Here is a 20,801-nt window from a genome sequence, read left to right as displayed (position 1 = left end):
TCTACCTATAAACATCCTTTAAGCAATCTGTCTATCATTATCCATTAAACCATGTAAACCTAGCAACCGCCATAGTAACCAAAAAGATTACCCTAGCAACCAGCATAGCAACCACTTTATTTGACATAGCAACCACCATATGTACCTTAGCAACACCCTAGCAACCATCTCAATTACCCTAGCAACAACCACTATGTCAACCTCGCAACCATCATAGCAACCAACATTATTACCCTAGCAACCACTTTATTTAGCATAGCAACCATCATATCTACCAAGCATCACTCTACCAACCATCTCAATTACTCTAGCAACAACCTAGCAACCACTTCTATATTGTCAACCAACATGTTTACTCAGCAACCAGCATAGCAACTGCTTTATTTGGTATAGGGCAAGTCCACGCAAAACTGTCACGTCCATTACTGCCATATTTGTATGATACAAATTATAATGTGAAAAGTTTTTCATTTAAGTTCTACAACCAAGAAGAGTGAATGCTCAAATTTCAAGTAATCATTTACATCTAGGGATGTAACGATTACCGGTATAATGGTAAACCGCGATAAAAATGTTGATGATAACAATTACCGTTTTCATTTCAAATATCATGATTACCATGGTGTGGAAACCGTGTGTTTAATCCTTCCCAGCTTCATCTAAGCCTGCTTTTTGACATACAGTAGGCCTGGTACAATGAAACAAAACTGGTACCCTACTGATGGATTTAATTGTGGCACAAAGCCAATTAAACATGACCAAGGTAAAAGTGAATGGGACAACACACATGCCACGGTAACATTATGCTATGCCAGGTTTGTTTGTGCAGTCAGGATGTAGGCCTATGAATGTGAATGAAAATATGCCCTTCTCCAGTAGCAATAGGCCACCTTAAAATGCACCAGAATAAAAGAATCACATCTACTTAGTAACAATTTTTTACCCTCCCTCAGCACCCCCTCTATGAGCACCCCCAGATGAAAATGAGTTCCAGCGTCCCTGGTTAAATGTTGCACTTTTGATAAGGTTTTGCCTATATTTTGTAATAGTAAATGCTGTCACTTTTTTGAAACTATTTCAGCTTGTGTAGGCCTATTAGCACTTTCTGAACATATTGAACATACTTATACAATATTGCGATAATACCGAAAACTGTGATAATTTTGGTCACTATAACCGTGAGGTTAAATTTTCATATCGCTACATCCCTACTCACATCATACCATGGCATGGTGTTGGCGCTATGGACATGATAGTTCTACTTCAAACTATCATCAATCTATAAAACTATCAACATCAATTAAACTGCCTATCTACCAACATCCATTAAACTATACATCAACATCCATGTCTAATTAAATTACTACTTAGCAACCTCCATGAGTACCCTAGATACACACCTTTCATAACAGTGTGAACTACACTAAATGTAACTCTTTTCTCTTTTTACCTCCATATCTTTGCTTGCATTATCAATGTTAATTATAAATTATATTTGACACATTTTTTCCCATCTTTAGTTTAATTCTGTTTTTTTTTTTTATTCAAACTGATACAGACCCATGAGATTGTGCTGTATGTTATACAGTAGGCCTAGTTGTTATTCATGCTTGTACACAGGAGTCCTACCTTGATTCCTGTTTAATTTAGGCCATCTGCATGCATAACCTACTGTTCTGCATAAGGGTCCCATCATGATAATAGTCTAGACTTACCTGCCAAATGGTATAGGCTATATATAGGATTGGGACATTATAGAACCTCAAATAAAATATCACACAGAGTAATTAGCCTACATTTATTTGACAGTATTGCATTTGTGATTTTCGCCTTTAACAAAAACATTTACCCAAAGCCAGTTTTTCCCCCATCAATATGGAAGCTCCCTGGGAATAATTGTGATTATGTTTGATCAAGGGTCCTGCAGAAACACCTACTCGTGGTCATCATGAGTACGTTTTTGAGTAGTTCTTTAAAAATAAAATACAAATCTCACAGCAAACATAAAAAATAAAATCAGATGACTCCATCTGTATGAGGTCAATGTGCTTCACATTTCATAAATTAGCACACAGACAGTGAGCATTTTACAAGATCATACTGTACAGGAGTTTCAGGAATAGATTTAGAAAATGACATGTAAAAAAATTGTGTAGGTTAAGGTATACATTATTGTCCCCAAAGGGAAGTTTGTGTACATCCAACACACTAATGGTTGATTTCCTTCAACACAGGATTACCAATTCTGTGCATACTGGTACTCAATTCTATCTAGCAAAAAGCATAAAAAAAATATTAAAATCATTAAAATGTGAAATCAAAAACACGGCCAGAGGTTTAAAACCTAAATACAATCAGTTCCCGTTAGCAGCAACTGTAGAAAATTTATCAAGATACAAATACATTTCTTTGATGATCCTGATTGATCATACTACTGTATTAGCGGTGGTGGCTGTGGTCATGTCATAACAAGCAAAATAGTCCTTGAGAGGGGCAAATAAGTGCCTGATGACTGGGACACTCCAGGACTTGCCCAGGACCTTCTGCCGCTGCTGACGTCCCATGTTCTTCACATCTGTGTAGTGTTTGGGAAACCCAAAGATCCTAGAAATGCAAATAGTGGCAAACAAACATCTTATGAGTATGAATCTAATGAAAATTCATGACATAAATCAAACATGTCTCAAAGGAAGTGATTTGTTCATCCACAATTTAAATATTGTTGAATTTTTGTATGGGGCTTAAAATGCCATACAATCTGTCCCAGATGTAAGTTTGCAATCTAAATTATGCAATGTGTGAGATGCAAATAACCTTTCCAACTCCGTGATCCACAAATTGTCATCTTTTCCATTCATAGTGACGGGATACAGGTCTCTTGGGCCTTGCTTCAGAGAGTTAGATCTTGTGGTAATGGTCCTCACTTTGGTAAACTGTTTGAAAATGATGATCATCACATTCAATCCTTACCAAACCATTTCATGAGAATTAAAGGGATTCAATCAGTTATTTTAGCACATGGTGATGTAGAAGAACTTTCTTTAACCTTCAATAGATTCAAAATAATTTCCTAGTAAAGATATAGTTCTCAAGAGCCTGACCTTTGCTGTGCGGCCAATCTCCAAGCATTCTTGTAGGGTCAACTTGTCATTCTGCGTGGCAATGATGGGCCTACAGACCACAGAAGACAGAGCTTTGATTTTCAGGAAGATACCACCACATGCACCTTAGTTTTCCTGACCACAAAATACAGCCATGACCCAGTGAAGGACTCCATTCAGTAGAAAGGACAAAACTAGCCAGTCATGTCCACTCTTCCACCATCTCAAGCACTATTTCAAAGCAATTTGAATCAACACACTGGAATAATATGATGCACAGACCTGTTCATTCCAGGAAGATTTCCCCAGAAGCAGCGAGCTCTATGTGCAGGACTGACTCTCACAGCATCAATCAGCACTGGATTACACTGCAGAGCACAAACACAAGGACTACTTCAGGATGACGACAGGTGAACGATAAAATTAAGACATGCTTATATCAAGGCACTTATCTAACCAACCAAACACAAAGAGCCTTACCTCCAGATAGCGACAGATGTCAGTCTTATCTCGGTGAGCCATGAACGACACATTCTCAAACAGCCAAAAGAACGGTTTCGGATCATCCTCTTTGGGCCTCAAGAAATTGAGCACTCGGTAGAACTCAAAGAAGAGTCTCCCCGTTCCCTCTGCAGCAGATTATACCAGTTAGGACAGGCTTCAGATCACAACCACTGATATTCCCATGGTCATCATGGGAGGAATGCACAAGATGACTTTCAAATGGGTGCAATACTGCCCTCAAGTGATTCGTAAATGTCACCACACCACGTCTTCAGTTTACACATGGCAAACAATTAATCCCGATTCAATGAAAATGATTTAACACTTCAAAGACTATTTTCACTACTCTAAATACATGTGAATAATTACATAATTTCCTAACAAGCAAACAAATGTATGAGGGGAAAAACGCATGGGAGCTCTGCTTACCATATAATCCTTTCCGTGCAGGGTTAACAATGGACAAGTCATTGCATGGGCTTCCCCCGATGAGGAGATCAAACGGCCCCCACTTCTCAATCTAAGAGAGACAATTTTGCTTTGTGAGATACAATTCAACTCCTACCAATGACTCAAACAAGTAATGCACCGAAATAAGACTACATGCACGAAAGACTCATTTATTTCAAGTTGAGTGTTAACTGTTGTAACAGCATCTTCTGTTATATTCTGCTCCTTACATCTTCACTCCTCCGACACTGAATATCTTGTTTGCCCACTTCTAACAATTTTAGCACACGCACAAATCCTTCTTTATCGCAAAGTACGGATTTCCTACACCCGACCGGGTTCGCGTAGACACAAATTACATAAACAATAGCGGCAGGTTCAAACACACCTGGCTCCACCGGAAACAAACGAGTGCAGAGAGCCTTTCCTGCACATAGCCTATTCTGGGCCAATACCGATGCCAGTACAGTTATATTTTACTTGTATTTTTTTTTTTTTTCCCCAGTTTCTGTTGATTATATCCTTTAATCAGTTACTCTATCTGAACTTCTAGAGACAGTGTCACATGACAGTATCTTCCAGTCCTCTTGATGTAGTACCAACAAAGTTCCTATTAGAAGTATTTGAATCTGTTGGGTCCTGTTTGCTTTCTATTTTTAATAGTTCACTTTTAAATGGCATTGTCCCTGATTACTTTAAAACTGCAAGTGTGAGCCCATTGCTAAAGAAATCAGGGCTTGATCCATCTCTACCTCAAAACTACAGACCTATTTCCAAGTTACCATTTGTATCAAAGATTCTTGAAAGATTAGTGTCCAAGCAGTTTGTCTCTGCACTGGAAAATAATACATCTTTTTGAAAAGCTACAATCTGGTTTCCGAAAGTATCATAGCACTGAGACAGCACTGCTGAAAGTTACAAATGACCTTTTAAGAACAGCTGATGATGGCATGTGTTCTGTCCTTGTACTTCTTGATCTTAGCGCAGCCTTTGACACTATTGATCACAGCATACTGCTGCATAGACTGGAACATTGGGTGGGAATTTCTGGTACAGCCTTACAATGGTTTTCATCTTACTTGTCAAATAGGACGTTTTGTGTTTCTGCAAACAGTTACACATCTTCATTTTCTCCTGTCAAGTATGGGGTACCTCAAGGGTCAGTTTTAGGACCAATCTTATTTTGTTTATACATGCTTCCTCTTGGGCACATTATCCAGAAACACTGGGTCTCCTTCCACTTCTATGCTGATGATACACAGCTGTACCTGCCCATTAGTTCCTCTGATCCTAGTATGCTGAATTCCTTAAATTAATGTCTTTGTGACATAAAAAAACTGGATGTCAAACAATTTCCTCCAGTTGAATTCTGACAAAACAGAAGTCCTCATCATTGGATCCCAGCACATAGTGAAACAAATGATGCCATCCTTAGGTCCCTTTCCATTTTTTAGACTGTGTAAAACCTGTTGCAAAGAATCTTGGTGTCTGGTTTGACAGTAATTTAAGCTTTGAACGTCAAATCACAAAGCTCATACAGTCTTGTTTCTATCACCTCAGAAATATTTCCAAGATTAGTTCCATCTTAACTTTTAAAGACACCGAGACCATTATACATGCATTTATTTCTTCACGCCTGGATTACTGCAATAGTCTTTTTTCTTGTCTGAACCAAAAATCTACAAAGACACTTCAAACTGTTCAGAATTCAGCTGCCCGGCTTCTTACTAAGACAAAAGTACTGTAATCACATTACTCCTGTTTTAGCCTCACTGCACTGGCTCCCAGTAAGCTTTAGAATTGATTTTAAGATTCTTCTGATTACTTTTAAAGCTCTACATGGCCTGTCTCCCAACTACATATCTGATCTCTTAGTACCTTATACACCTGTGCGTACTTTAAGATCATCTGGTAGTGGTTTCCTAACTATTCCTAAGGTCAGTCTCAAAACTAAAGGGGAGAGAGCATTTAGTGTCAGGGCACCTAGGCTCTGGAATGACCTGCCTGATGAAATCAGGTCAGCCAAGTCAGTATGCTCTTTTAAATCCCTCCTTAAAACTCATCTTTACAAGCAAGCCTTCCTTAGTTTTGTTTAAGTAATATACTTCATTTTGTGTTAAGTTTATTCAGTTTTATTTCAGTAAGTTTTATTTCAGTGTAAGTTTATTTTCCTTTTTCAAATTTATGTTAAGTTCTAATTGAATTAGTATATATTATTTGATTGTTATATTATTATGTCTTATTTGCATTTTCATTTATGTTGATATTGTACAGCACTTTGTAACTTTGTTTTGAAAAGTGCTATATAAATAAAGATAATTATTATTATTATTATTATTATTATAATAATGGCAGGGGAAAATGGTTTTGTGATTAATATTTTTATGTCTCTCAGCCCTATCTCTGAACACTACTTTTAGCTACTGCAGAATTGATGCGACATATCAGAAATATATAAGCTACCATCATCAGTAAATGTGATATTTGCCAACGGGCCAGTCAGCCATACCAGTCAACAAGGCCGATATATATTGGCCAATATATATCGGTGCATCCATAAAAAGTCCTAGGTGAATTCCTTTTACACATGTAATCAATGACAGAACTGACAGCTCCTATACCAACTGCAAATGTATACTTTATTTAAACATAAATTAGAGGAAGGAAAAACACAATGTCTAGACATACCTGTTCCTTTGTGATGGACCGAACATCCTCCTTGTGCACAATTTTGGCATCATGGTTCACCATGGATATAGAAATGGACTCATCATCAATCTCTGAGGCCACGTATGTGTCCACTTTAAATCCCAACTCTTTCAGAACCAGATATCCTGTAAGGCAAAAACAACAAAAGACCCATTTGAATTTACTTACTTTACATTTTAATTTGCAAACTCAACACATTTCTTGCCTATTGATTAGTATTCAATATTTCAGCTCACAAGGCACCAACCTGTGGCTATGCCATCAAACAGAGAGAGAACTCTGATGGGCCTTCGCTGGCTGGCTTGGACGGACGGGTAAACCCGGTGAGGTTCCTGAAAGGTAAAAAATAAATAAAAGTAATAATAAATAGATCAATAATTTTAAAAACAGATCTAAAAACAGATTTTAGAGTCTGTGTGTATTTTTATTTTTTCATTTATGAGTGGATGTTCACAGTGGACTGTGTACAGTGTACAACACAATCTCTTGAATGGTTATTAGCAGTGGCCTCATAACGGCTACCCCAACCAACACACACACACACACACACACACACTTACGAATGCTAAGCCGCTGTCATTGGCAAAAAACTCCTGGACACGGATGCTCCAGTCCTCCCGAGGTTTGAGGGTGCCTCCTGCACTGCTGGGCTCGCACAGGTAACAGATCCAGGGGTCGACCTCCTTCAGCCGGTCAAAGGTGCCCACACCCACCAGGATATTCAGGCAGTCCACACAGTAGGACCTACGGAGAGGAGTGTGTTGACATCACAGCCATGTGACGGTGGAAGAGGGTGTATTCTACAGTAAACTTACATTTCCAAAAAATGGTAGAAGACAGAGGAAAGGAAAGTAGAGACAGCGGTTTGGAATTGAGATTTGATATTTCTCAGCAGGTTTCGCTATGCTGGTTCCTTTTCAAGAGAAAGCAACATAATCAAAACGTCATTGGCAGCCAACGGCACATTACCCTACAGTCACATTAGCTACAAAAGACAGCCAAAACTCCACCAACTTGCCGCTGAGTGGGCGGTAAACAAGGCTGTGTTTCGCAGGTGATTGATTGCTACATGCTAAGTGGCTGGCAGATAGATTGTGAATGACCTCAGATGTATTTTTTTTGGTTACCTGTAACCAGAGTTTTTAGATTTAATAGTGATTATTTCTCAATAACTTTTACAAAGTAGAAGCACACAGGCCCTGAATTTACTTGTTACTACAGAAAAACTGCCGTCTATGAGTCAGCTCTGCTATCTTTGATTATTTTTTCGAATGAACAGAAGTAGTCTTCATTCCGATTGGCAGTTGCCTTGCCTCATCACTCAGCATTTGCATAAAATAGAGTCTAGAATCAAAAGTCTATGCTTTCTAAAAGTCTGTAAGTGGTTGTTATGCCGCGGGCACTTGTTGCTTGCTCTGTGAAACGGCCACTCCCATTGAAAGTTAATGGCAGCCTGTCGCCTTCTCTTGTAGCTAGTGTGACTGTAGGGTAACAGAGAGGTCCTGACATACCGGCAGCAGTTATGATTCCCACACAGAACCACCTCCATCCCAGCGCAGCACACTGTGCAGTACGACTGGTAGCCATCCTCGTCATAGCGGTAAAGTGTCTCAGTAAAATTATCCTGGGGGAAAAAAACACTGCATATTAATTTTCACATTATTAACCCAATAGAAATAACATACAGTAAATCCCAAAACATACAGTACGCATTCCGCACGAGCAACGTACGTTTTAGTCGTTCAGTCAACAGTTCACTTTGAGTCTGAAGTGACAGGTCAGACAAAGACAAAGAAATGAGGCCTGGAGGAACTCACCTTGCACTTTAAACATAGACTTCCTTCAAATAATGGATGAAAGATGCTGATCTGAGCCGTTCCACAGGACAAGCAGAAATCTTCAGGTAAAGAGTGAGAAAATTAAAGAAGAATGAGAATTTCCACTAACACCAATTCTGATAGAAAAAAACAGGACACAAGGAGCATAATGTTCATTTTCACAATAAATGACACACACATACACACCCACGCGTTAAACACATTTGTATACATTACCTTCAATATTCTTTCCCTTGACCAAAACCTCATTTACCATTTGATCTGGGGGGAAAAAAGATGACACATTTTAAAATGTGAGATGCCTAATTCAGGGGAGAGCCACTTGAAAATCACACTTAACATGTGTGGAATGTAGCAGAAAATGGACATGTAAACAAAATGCAACAATGTTGTTTTTTGCACAAATAACTTTGTAATAGATATCAAGGAATAATATGAAACAAATCAGAAGTGTAGGGCATGACTCCTTTAGAGTTAGTAGCAACTTACCTCTGTTGAAGTCTGGTTCTGGCTCTGGCTCACTTTCTAAAGATCGTTTCTGAGCCTTGTCTTTCTTGAGGCCATTTTTATATTTTCTAGGACGACCCAGAACACTGGTGTGAGGAGACTTTGTTCCATTTCCATCAATTGGTTTTGGTTTAATGGCTATGGTGCCATTCTCCAGGTTTAAGGAGTTAATTTTTTTCAAACACACAGATACTTGTTTCAAGCTGGCCAGAGTAGACTCATCCAGTTTGTTTTTCACAGAAGTTGTTAAGTGATTTGGAAAGCCATTCCCATTCAGTATTTTTTCTGCAATTTTGTAAAAATAAAAATTTAATTACAGATATATAAATAAATGCTGTAGATGTATATTTGAAACACCAATGTGATCCCGTTTTCTGTTGTTCACCTGTGGGGCTGTCTGTCTGGGGCAAAGGTTTGAGGCCATCAGGTCCAGACGGCATGAAGCCATTGAAAGCCCAATCCAACATTTGTCGCAGAAGCTCGTCTTTATTATCGGTCTTCAATGTGAATATCTTCCCACACCGCTCTGCTGCTGTCTGCAAAGACAAGGACAGAAATGGTTATACTGGGGAATTATAAAAACATAACATTGTTATTAAACCTGGGTCAGCAGTAAGTACAATTACTACAGTATTTTCACTACAAAATGATAGCATAACATAACCATTAACATAGTCGATGTGAGCGAGCAAATATGCATGGTCACCTGCAGGGACTGGAGGATAGCAGCTTTATATGGGGCAAGAGTAGCAAGAGATTTGTGGCAAAAGCTCTCAGCGAAAGCTGAGAAAGGGTGAAGTCCACCAACATGAATCTATAATGAATAGATATAATAGAATAATTCACAAATTAACAGCATGTACGTATATCAATAAGGTACTGTTTTGAACATTGCCATTACAAAAATATTATTAAATACAAACAAAATGATAGCATAACACAACAACAAAGAAAACCGATGTTCTGCTCACCCTAGAAAGCAACCCATCCCCAAACCACTTCACTTTCCGGATGCCAGGCTTTGTGTTCTTGGTTCGCCATGGCAACACCAGCCCAGGCCATCTGGAGTAGCCAGTCACATTGCCCCAAACCAGATTGCCAGCTTCAAAGCCCCTCCCATCCTGCATTGGAGAACAGGGTAGTTAGCAGAGGTTTTTATCCAAAGCGACTTGGACTTGCAACAGCGGGATCAGGAATATAACCCAGGTATGAGTGGTTATGGATTGGGTTGAAATGGCACCTTGAGACCAAGATACAAAAAAACTTTGGTCATCCTAGGCCCTACGAGATATTCACAGAAAACTGTGTCCGCCCTACCCTCCTTTTGGGGGGTCCGGTGGGTGGGCGACGGATCAAAACGAAAATTAATAGTTCCGTGGCATCGCTTGACTAGTGCGGCAGTCATAGTAAATAGTGAGTAAGATGAAAGTCAGACTCATAAATAATCGCAAGACAGACACCACAATTTCTTACCTGGTATGGGTAACCTTGTTTTTGCCTATCAGGAGATGATGCCAAGCTCTGTGAAAAAAAAAAATTATTAAGATATTAAGTTTGTGTAAAGAGACAAAAACAGATGAAACACAATCAACTAAAATCCTTACCGCATTATGTGATACATCTGTCCAAATGACCTCATCAACATCCTCCTCCTCCTCCAGATCATCAATTATTATGGACTCCGATATACTTGGTTTTGTTTCTAAAGAAAAATGGTAGAAGGTTATAGACAAAAGAATATCTACTAAATGCTAGATTTTTGCCAGACTGCATTGCATAATACTAGCACGTGTTGGATGTCTTGTGCCAAACAGCGCACTTACCTTTAACTAACACAACATCTTCTTTAGGCTCCTCCTCAGTATCCATCTCACTCAGTTCTACCACATCTAGAAATATTTAATTGTCAATGTCAATGAAACGATAACTCGTTCAGGAAGTGTAAAACGAATAACAGCATATATCAACGGTATCAGGTTTTTCAAACTGACCTGACAATGAGGATGTCGATTCTCTTTGTGGCCTCTGTGGGGTAGTGACCTCTGCGCTGCCACCTGAGGTATTGTCAACGTCAGTGTCCAGTTTCTTGGGATCTTCTTCAATCTTTTCCGCTGTTTGAAATACCTGCAATACATATTGTTTACGTCAGATTTCCTGATAGCTCAAAATTGCAGTGCACCTTTGTAGTTCACATACACACACACACACACACACACACACACACACACACACACAACGCACGCACTTGCGCGCACACACACACGTGTAATGTGTTCCAAGCTCAGAAAATACCTGACACACACCTGAGAAAAGATCCTGTCCTCTTTTAGTATTCTAGGGAAAGACATAAAGCTGAGGATGAGTTTACGAAACATGGACGACTTTCCCATGATCCTCAGCGCTCCTTTCCAATGCTGATCCACATTGAGCTGGCTGTCCACGTCCTCACAGAGCTGATACTCAAGGAAGTCATCTGTGAGCTGGGCCACCTCCTCTGGGTTCTGGCACAGGCCCATCTGGGTGGCAATGTCAGTCACCGTTCTGCTCGTCACCTCAAGCCTCCCCTCTGGTTTCAAGATGGCAGCCATGTTCACAAGGGCCACAGTGGAGAGAGGCAGGCTCTTGACAATGCTGGACGTGACTGCTGCATAGAAAGAGACCGTGCTCTTGTGGAAATCTTCCAACAATGCAGTGAGCTCTGCCTTGTGCAAAGACAAGAAATCTTCAACTTCGTGGCCCACTTTCACCTTGCCTATGGGAAGGTGTTCTGCCGCATCATTTAGTAGTGCGTCATCGTAATTCCTGAGGTAGCGAGCGATGGCTGTCAACTGGAGGAAACTAGAGGTGTAGCCCTGGATCAGACCAGATGAAACATTGAGGATCTGGCCAAAATTTGAACCCTTTTCCAGTATCTCTTGATATGTAGCCAGTGGTTCCAGGGCAAAGCTTAGGAACATGATTATCAGCCTCAGCCTATGGTCTAGGAGGAAGGAATGGATCTGACCTGCTCCCTCCTCCTCAACCACCTGAGAACCAAAGTATTTGGTAAGCGTAGACCAACGACTGGAAATCTTACCCAGAATCCTGATGAATAGCAAGCACTGCGCAGTTAAGGGGCGACTGGTGTCTAGCTTTGCCAAGTCAGTGAAGAGCTGCTTTAGAGTATCTCTTGTGACAGACGAAGAGTTGTGCACAGACATCTTCCTGATAAGTTCTAAGACCTGATCATAATGTCCTGTTGCTGTGAGACCCTCATAACACGCTTGTGCTGTTAAACTCACAAGGCCACACAACGACACCACTGAAGGCTGCATGGCTTTTAGACCCAATGTGAACACACTGCTCTGGTCACGGTCCACCAAATTGGAGTAAAACACGGTGAGGTTTTCCACGGGAATATCAAACTTTTTCAACGTCTCTGTCAGACTTGTCAACCCAGTTGTCTCTGTATCTTCCATGGGCTGGATAACATCCAGCATACGCAAACAATAGTTTCCAGCTGTTTGGTCAAAGAACCCGATCAAAATCACATTTCCTGTTTCCTTCTCTCCCAGTTCCACACCCACATACAGGTACAAACAGTATGGCGTTTGGGCACATATGGCTGTAATATCTTTTGGGTATCCATGACCAAGAGCAGCCCTGGCACCTTTGAAGGACATTGGTGAGTTGGAGCCAGCTGATGGTTCAGGCATATGTTTGCGAATGAATCTTAATGTGGCTATACTGCAAGAAAAGGAATCCATCGAGTCGGCCTCTGCCATGTCCGTGTTTGGGAGATGAGTCTGTGCAGATTCACAATCCCCAGAGTTATCGGATTTGCCCTCTTCTTCGACTGTGACATGGGGAAAAGATTGAACAATGCCAGTGTGAAACTCATGTATCAATGACTATCAATAAACTATTTTGACAATTAAATAAACTATTTTCCTGAAAAGGGAAGTTTTTATTTTTTTTTAAGCCAGGATATGATAAACAGAAGAGCCTTACAGAAGTTCAGCTGTGTGAATGCTTTTGTTCGCTGAGCAGGTAATGGCACCAATCTCTCTGCATCACAGGTTTTCAAAGAACTGCATTTCTGTCCTTCACAGTTACGGTTGAATAAATCTTTGAACCAAAGCAGAAGACTCAAGGCCTCTTCAGATTTTCCTTGAATCAAAGTCTCCACAGGGATTGTCTGCAGTATAGAGTACAAGTACATGACATGACAATTAAACAAATACTACGTAGAACAGAGAAAGCTTGATTTACATACTATTGCTGAGGCAAGGTAGACCGACTTGTAGAGCAACAATTTCCAATTACACAGCCTTGCTGACTAGCAGTGAAACCCAAGTCAATGAAGACAACAAAAATAGGGGCTACAGTTGAGTCAACAGTATAGTAAGCATTAAAAGGCATTAAAATTTCATAATTATGTCAATGTTACGGCCAAATAAACCGACTTGGTCTGCAAACCTCTGTTCCCCTTTTCCTCCTCTAATATATTTCCTGTCGCTCCGTAATCACTTACTTTAGTGATTCCTTTCTTCCTAAAGGCAACTTGAAGAAGACTGTAGTTGTGGAGGATGTCCAGTTCCTGCTGTGCCTGAAAGTTGACCCGATCCATATTTACAGAACCAGGGAACAATAGGTCCATCAGCTGGCAAAATGCAGCACCTAAAAGTCCAAAATCACACAGTAATAATTAGAAACTACAGAAAAAAGGATTTATGGACAGCCATACTGTGTGCTTTCCCTTCATCACATTCAAACACAAACAAACACAAAAGACAGTAGACGGTTTGAACCAGTGGTCAACATGAGTTTACCTGAGCATGTCTGTTCCACCTTGGTGAACCCTGCTTGCAGTGACTGATTGAGCCAGCACAGCAATTCATTCTCACTCTGCTGCTCAGCTGGCGTCAGTTCCATTTCCACAACCAGCTTCATGTCTACCTTAACAAGGATATGGAGATGAGTATAATTTGCTTATACATACAAGAAATTAAAGGTTGTACACATTAAAGGTTGTATCAGTGATGGCGGGCTAACGTCACTTCTGTTGACGTTCAAACAAAACAGAGCTAGCTCGCTACTCCCTCCCTGTGCAATTGAAACTCTCTTGAACGCGCATGGTTGGAACACTTTATTTTGCCTTTGAGTGGTTGGCAACACCTGCAGTGGGCTATACTACGAATCTCTATTAGTGTGCTGTGACACGAAAGTGGCTCTCTTTCAGCATCGCTGTATCACCATGGTGTCTTATGCGGTCAACCAAACCTGGTCGGGAGCAGGTTATGTGCTAACCTAGCGTTCATGGGCTTCGGAAAAACCTTTTTCCCAGTGAAAACATCATCATTCCGCGTCATTCACGTCACGTAATGTGTGAGTCAGAGGTCGAAAACTGGGGCTAGATTTTGCTAACAGAGTTGCCCAGTTAGGGGCTCGTCAACACTTTTGTCGTCACGTTGTAGTTCGTTTGTATTCTGAACATATCATATAAAATTCAGCTTGTTACTAATTTGTTCCGGGTGTAACTCTATTACTACTGGACTATACGGTCGTTTCCCTACTGTGCGACAGAAAGACGCATAATTGCGTCAAAAGTTTGCTTCCCTACAACTGGACATGCTAACTATTCTTACGGGAACCCAACGTTACGTCCGAGGTAGTTGAGCCTGTTTTGCCTTCTATTGTTCATGTAGATAATACAGAAGCTACAATGTCGGCACTTGATACATGTTATATGAAGTTATAGGATTTCAAAAAAACCCAAATGAACGGGCGTTCTATGGGGTTAGAGTTGATAACCACAGCTCCATGGGTGGTTCAACTTCCAGGAATTCCTGCCCCCTTGGTAGTATACCCAGACTTTCTAATGAGGAGACACAGCAATCAAAAAATCTTCCATAGAAATGCATGGGGCTAGTTTGTAACGCGTTGTCTATATCCCACCCCTTCCTCGGCAAAACGTCGACATGTGACTACATTGAGCCAATCATGTGGTGTGATGTGAATACATTGAACCAATCATATGGTGTGTTGTGAAGACATCATGCCAATCATGTGTTGTGAACTCGCCGCTGGAGCAAGATTGGTGCCGTGAAGCCTTGCGCACGCCCATTTCTGCCGAATAGGATGCCCGATGAGTACCCAAAAAGCGTTGCAATATGGCCGCCGAGTGGAGGGACTTGCCTAAAAGGACTTTGGTATACCCCACAGATCTCAGAGCCTATAGGCTGGCTATAGAGACGCGTTTTTTTGACGGCCCGTTTACGGGGCGGGCAGCTAGCCGATCGTTAGGAATGTGATAAATTATGTTTGGGCCTTTTTGGGCCTGCAATATAGCATGGAGATTCCAGACCCTGGTAAGAAAGATTAAAGGTGCTGTAAGCGATGCCACACGTTTTTTAGGCTAACACATTTTCTTTTTCTGTCACTAAAACATTTTCATTACTGTCACTTACAGCAAACATCACCTAACCAACCCGCTAGCTGTCTGTGTCCTGAATACACTGTACCAGAGAATGTCTAATAAGGGGAGAACTGCCACTCTCGGAAAACTTCCGGTTTCTGAACTGGTTGCAGTTCCTTCTGTGGTTCCACATGAGGGCGCTCGTCCACGAGTGCAGAATGCATGGGGGTCTATGGAGCTGTACCCCTCAAAATCCACTTTTCTCGGGATATAATTTTTTTTCAAGTCATTTGAATATTGTATTCGAAAGGGGAGGCAAAGAAAATACACTTGGTTGAGTATTATATTTCACTTAATAAGTCACTTAATTGTTCTAAAAAGCCTTTCAAACGTGTCAATGACGTCACTCATTAGCACAATGCTAGCGTGTTATGGGCAACAACGACCCAACCTGTAAGAAAGTACATTCAACTTTTGACCTATAACCCATGTTAAAGTTATACAAACTACAATCAAATCTGGGATTTGTCAACGACAATCAGGTGAAAGAGACAAATTTTGCCGTCTAGCTCCATTGACTCCCATTCATTCTGCACTCATGGTGATCGCCCCCAGTGGAAATCTGGTGGAACTGCAACCAAAATTCGGTACAATGGGACTTAATACGAAGTGGCCAGGCTCTCCGTAGACGGGCTCTGACAGTACACTGCATGCCCAGGCTCCAAAAACGGTAACAAAAACAACCTGGGCAAACCTAGCCCATAAAAAAACATAATAAACTGTTCCAGCAAATCACAGACGAGATGCGCGCAACAGAAGTTACCCAGCATCGCTTAGAGCACCTTTAAGGTTCTGGCCAGGAATAATATATGGTCCAACTCGAGGGGCAGCACCAACTAACCTGACCCTCGCCAGATGAATTTCGCTCCACCTAGCTCCACTCATCCATCTGGAACCGATCCATTGAAGTGTTGCTTCAGAAGGCTGGGCCTAATCAAAAAATGCTTGCATATGATTGAATAAGCCACTTGTCCGTCATCTTTTGACGTGCTACTTCAACCACTCACATCGAAGCCAACCCGTGATGCTGATAACAGTCTCACGGTCGCTTCTCCACTAAGTCACATCTATGAAACTCCCGCTCTGCGTCCTGATTGGCTGAACCATAAAGTTGGTTGCAGAAATCACTCTCAATGGAAGATGTCCCAGATGGATGTGAGTGAAGCTAGGCGGAACGAAATTCATCTGGCTAGGGTCAGGTTAGCACCAAGCGTGCATTTGAAAATCTCACTGCACGCAATTGGATAATACGACCAACGTTTACTGACTGATTCCGGGCTTCGACACATTTGGATAACACTACTGTCATCTGTTTAGCTCGCCTCTGGGCTCCCTGCGACACAAGTGGCAAAAGTAACGTGCATCATTACTCATTTGCCAGATGTGTCTCGCAGAGACCATTCAAATTGTGCTCTTGCGAGAACTATGGAGTTTCCAGGGTACCTGCAATCGCTAATACAACCTTTAACAGGCAAGATGTATGATAGAATCGAAACACTGTATTTAGAGCAAAAGCAGTAGTCTGACAACTGGAAAAAGTGAAAGGAGGATTGTAGTCTGTAGACATTTGTGCATTAACAAACACGAAAGTAAACAAACACAGCATGGAAGGGACATCCATATTATGTAAAAGGGACGTTTAAAACGTTGAAGCAAACTACTGGTTCAAAGTGGTTAGTGTTTAAAACTTACGTTTAATTCAGCATAGGCTAAACATCCGACTTGATGTGCCACGCATGCTCTTTCTTCCTGTAAGACTCAGTCAGTGTAGCCTATTTTACCGCGCAAAAATAGAGAACCCGCTCCTCCCACTAAAACTCAGCCCCGATCTGCGCACAGCAACCAGAGATCATCTGAAAAGAGACAATCCATCCCCAGTTGAAAACAGTGGTGTAGCCTACTCTACGTGATACACAGGACTACACAGTATACCATTTAAAAAGTATCACCATCTCAGTACACCCACTTAAAATAGGCAAGGATACGTATTACACTAACATTTGGGGTTGATCACAGTATACCCACTACAGCTAACTAGACTACCACTGCTTGAAGACAACCGGCGTTTACACCGAAGATTTGAATTTTTCCTTTTTATATGGTCCCTCCCTAGTCGAACGCGCACAGAGAATTCTGGGAAATTATCTTCTCTCTTGGAGCACAAAGAGGACACCCTAAAAAGCCGGTCACGTCGAGAAAACTTAAATCCATCTTAATAGGCCTATATTTAATCAAACGTCTTCCTCCTACTAGGCCTACATAATTTCTTAGATGTACGCTATTTACGCTTGATTTTGACATGTAAAGCCATAGACTTCATTTGTAGCCATGCGCCAAAACTGAATCAGTATAAAAATTAAAATACCCATTTAACAGCCTCAATCAGGCTGATTTATAAATTGCCCAAATACTCAAGAAGCCGGAGCAATTTTTGAATAGTAAACAGACACGTGCCAGTGCCCCACTTGACTGTTGTGGCCTCCTAAACATGGCCCTTCTTGAGATATAATTTTGCGATACTGAAATAATGTTGCACTGCTGCGTTACAATGTTGCTAAAATGTCGACGTTCGATGTAATTCCGTAACCTATGGGTCCGTGAATGAGAAAGCAAAGGCAAATAACAGATTTAAATAGCTAAATATGTTGTCATTAGTCCCTTGGCTATCTATTTTGATTTTGTTTTGTTTTTAATACAGGTTAACACGTGTTTCCGTAAGAGTTTGGGCTGTAGGCTGCCGATGTAGGCGAACCATCTTCCGCGTGCATGGCCGTATGCGTATGTCAGAGCTGCGTATGTCTAGGCTAACGTTAGTCTACAAAATAACCTTCGACGACAAAAAATGGCAGTCAAGAAAAACCGTGACTTACCACCATCCGAGCTTCAAGATGTGACTGGTGTTCAGCCTAGCTGTATTTTTTCCCCCAGCGTCCTCCCCCTGACCCTTTGGGGCACCCTCTCCTGTGATTGGTCTAGTAAAGAACAATTGATCGTTAAGACTTCGTAGCTTTTCATAGCTCACGCCCAGTGTTCAAGGCGAATTCCGGCGATTTTGCACATATCGCTGTTTCTTGGAGTCACTCGAGTAGGCTACTGGTAGGCCCTACGAAAAAGAGACAGAAAATCGGTTCTACCTAGCTGAAGTGGCTGCAGCCAGAGTTGACAACTAGTGCCACACTCTGGGGGCATGTTAGTATATTTAGTTAATAAACATAGTAGGCTAGGCTATAAAACGTCCTGCCAAAGTTGTTTTGCTCAGTAGATGAACGTTGAAACCATAAGTTAGTTGCGTAATGAATTCTCTTTAAAGTAGCCTAGATCGCAACATTAGCATTCCGCAAATCCTGGATGAACAACGATTTTATGTTAGTGATATCAATTTTATATTGATATCACTAACCTAATAGGATATTTGAGTTAGCGACGCTATCTACAATTGGCAAATGTAGCCTCTTTATATACCATGAATCAAAGGTTACAGGACGACTTCTCATTAAAAGTATTCTAAGCTAAAACATTTTTTTTTCACATAGGCTACAGCAAATATCTCCTCGCGATATAGCTGCCTGTCCACTGTAAAAACTCTGTAGACATCCCAGGCTCCAAAAACAGCAATAGGACTACAACCGCCTGGGCTGTCTACAGGAGACATGCAGCTATCAGATTGCGAGATGTTTACTGTATGTGACTGTTTTAGCCATAGACTGTATATATACAGTCTATGGTTTTAGCTTAGAAACCGCGTAGCCCAACATCGCTTGTAGCACCTTAAAATAGAAGAAAGTTCGAGTTTATGATAGCCTGCGTAAACGTCTTTCTAGCAATGTAATGGTTTACACTAATTTCTTCCCAATCTAAACACTCTCAGTGCATTAACCTCGACTAGCCTACTGCATTAAATAATTTAAAACCGGTTTAAGTGCAACGAATTAATTCAACACGAACGTATCATTCGCCCGGCCTAATCGTCAAATAATCAGTTGGCTTTCAGGTAGACTACGCAGTTTGTGTACGGGTAGGCTAAATTGTTGCTCGGCCCTGTAGACCTAAAACAATTTTCACCAAACCTTATAGAATGCAAAAGTTTTGCAAAATGGCCTTCTCCAAAAATTTCGCTAGGCTACATGCAAAAATCGAGTTGCATAGTCGTCACCAGCATGCTCGTTTATTGACTGTCTTCAACATCACACATTAGGCCTAACCCTAGCTTTTGTTAGGTAGCAGGCTACACACATTAAGTTGATAAGATTAGGCTATCACAAGTGAAAAGTGAAACAATTATTTTGATAGGTAAAGCAAACATGTGCATTTCAAATATATGAAATATTTTTGAATGCATTGCAACTCTGATACTTCACAAAACTTCAATTTCTGTATACCCTTAGCTATTGCAGAATGAAGACCAATATTTTACAGATATGAAGTTAAAATGACACAAACTCTCCACTTTGAGACCTGCACCTCACTTTTTGAAAGTTTAGTAAGCTATTTGTCTCAACAGAGAAACAGGGGTAGGTAACACTGTAGCAAAGAGAAAGAGCAGTCGGGCCTCAAACATGGGCCTAAAGGCTAGCACACCTGCAGCTTGACCAGAACACCAAAGAGCCAGGGCCATTGGTATGGTAGTCAGAGCACATAGTGATGGCATTCCATAAAACTTCAAGAAGTACACTCTAGTGCCTCACTAATGTATCACTCCTCTCTGGGGACCGCTGTGTGAAACCCCCTATAGCACTATCTCTATATATTTTAAATTGTTATGGCCATAGGTAAGTGTTATGGTAAAATGTTGCCATAGGGCAACATGCAGTCTTTTATAATTTCATGACACCTTCCTTGATGTGTTATGAGAAGTTATTAAAAAATATACTTATCAATAAATGTTGCTCATATTTTATTCATGATGATTTACTAGAAGAAAACTGAAAAATGGATTTTTCGCAAAAAGAAAAATATGGCGTCGCCTTGCATTGGATAGCATTGGGGTTTCCACCCCTGATGAAGAGTTATCCAATCAAATAAGTATAAGTATATAAATGTAGAGACTACATTTCCCTCACAGGATCAAAAGAATATTTTTGGTCTGCATTTATCCCAATCCGTGAATTAGTGAAACACACTCAGCACACAGTGAACACACAGTTAAGTGAAGCACACACTAATCCTGACACAGTGAGCTGCCTGCTACAGTGACGCTCGGGGAGCAGTGAGGGGTTAGGTGCCTTGCTCAAGGGC

General features: G+C 40.9%; 1 protein-coding gene across 4 annotated transcripts; it reads right to left on the bottom strand.

The window, feature by feature from the left end:
• Positions 1-1,784: 1,784 nt before the first annotated feature.
• LOC121714188 lies at positions 1,785-18,525 on the bottom strand. 4 transcript variants are annotated; one of them, XM_042099404.1, is made up of 25 exons: positions 18,437-18,525; positions 13,921-14,043; positions 13,623-13,768; positions 13,100-13,286; positions 11,413-12,944; positions 11,101-11,233; positions 10,933-10,998; positions 10,714-10,811; positions 10,583-10,630; positions 10,081-10,230; positions 9,816-9,923; positions 9,495-9,645; positions 9,092-9,394; positions 8,819-8,863; positions 8,582-8,661; positions 8,276-8,388; positions 7,325-7,508; positions 7,012-7,096; positions 6,744-6,889; positions 4,035-4,125; positions 3,582-3,730; positions 3,384-3,469; positions 3,102-3,171; positions 2,815-2,933; positions 1,785-2,604 (listed from the first exon to the last, which is right to left on the bottom strand). In XM_042099404.1, the coding sequence occupies exons 2-25, from the start codon at positions 14,039-14,041 to the stop codon at positions 2,427-2,429; spliced, it is 4,389 nt and encodes a 1,462-aa protein (XP_041955338.1). In that variant the 5' UTR covers positions 14,042-14,043; positions 18,437-18,525; the 3' UTR covers positions 1,785-2,426. The 4 variants fall into 4 exon arrangements, with proteins under 4 accessions (XP_041955338.1, XP_041955335.1, XP_041955336.1 ...); XM_042099401.1 differs by having other exon boundaries at positions 13,921-14,047; positions 18,437-18,510; XM_042099402.1 differs by lacking the exon at positions 18,437-18,525 and adding an exon at positions 17,259-17,389 and having other exon boundaries at positions 13,921-14,047.
• Positions 18,526-20,801: the final 2,276 nt, after the last annotated feature.

The sequence above is a fragment of the Alosa sapidissima genome, chromosome 7 (genome assembly GCF_018492685.1).
Source record: "Alosa sapidissima isolate fAloSap1 chromosome 7, fAloSap1.pri, whole genome shotgun sequence".
NCBI classification, from domain to species: domain Eukaryota; kingdom Metazoa; phylum Chordata; class Actinopteri; order Clupeiformes; family Clupeidae; genus Alosa; species Alosa sapidissima.
Note: the sequence above shows the minus strand (reverse complement) of the source record. Positions and strands in the feature narration are given on the sequence as shown.

Bases quoted from the DNA above. Each gene is read 5' to 3' on its own strand.
- LOC121714188 (XM_042099401.1), bottom strand. The intron at 10,231-10,582 runs GTAAGAAATTGT...TCTCCAATGCAG, and splicing joins AACAAGGTTACCCATACCAG to GATGGGAGGGGCTTTGAAGC. The intron at 8,662-8,818 runs GTAATGTATACA...CTTTACCTGAAG, and splicing joins CAAGGGAAAGAATATTGAAG to ATTTCTGCTTGTCCTGTGGA.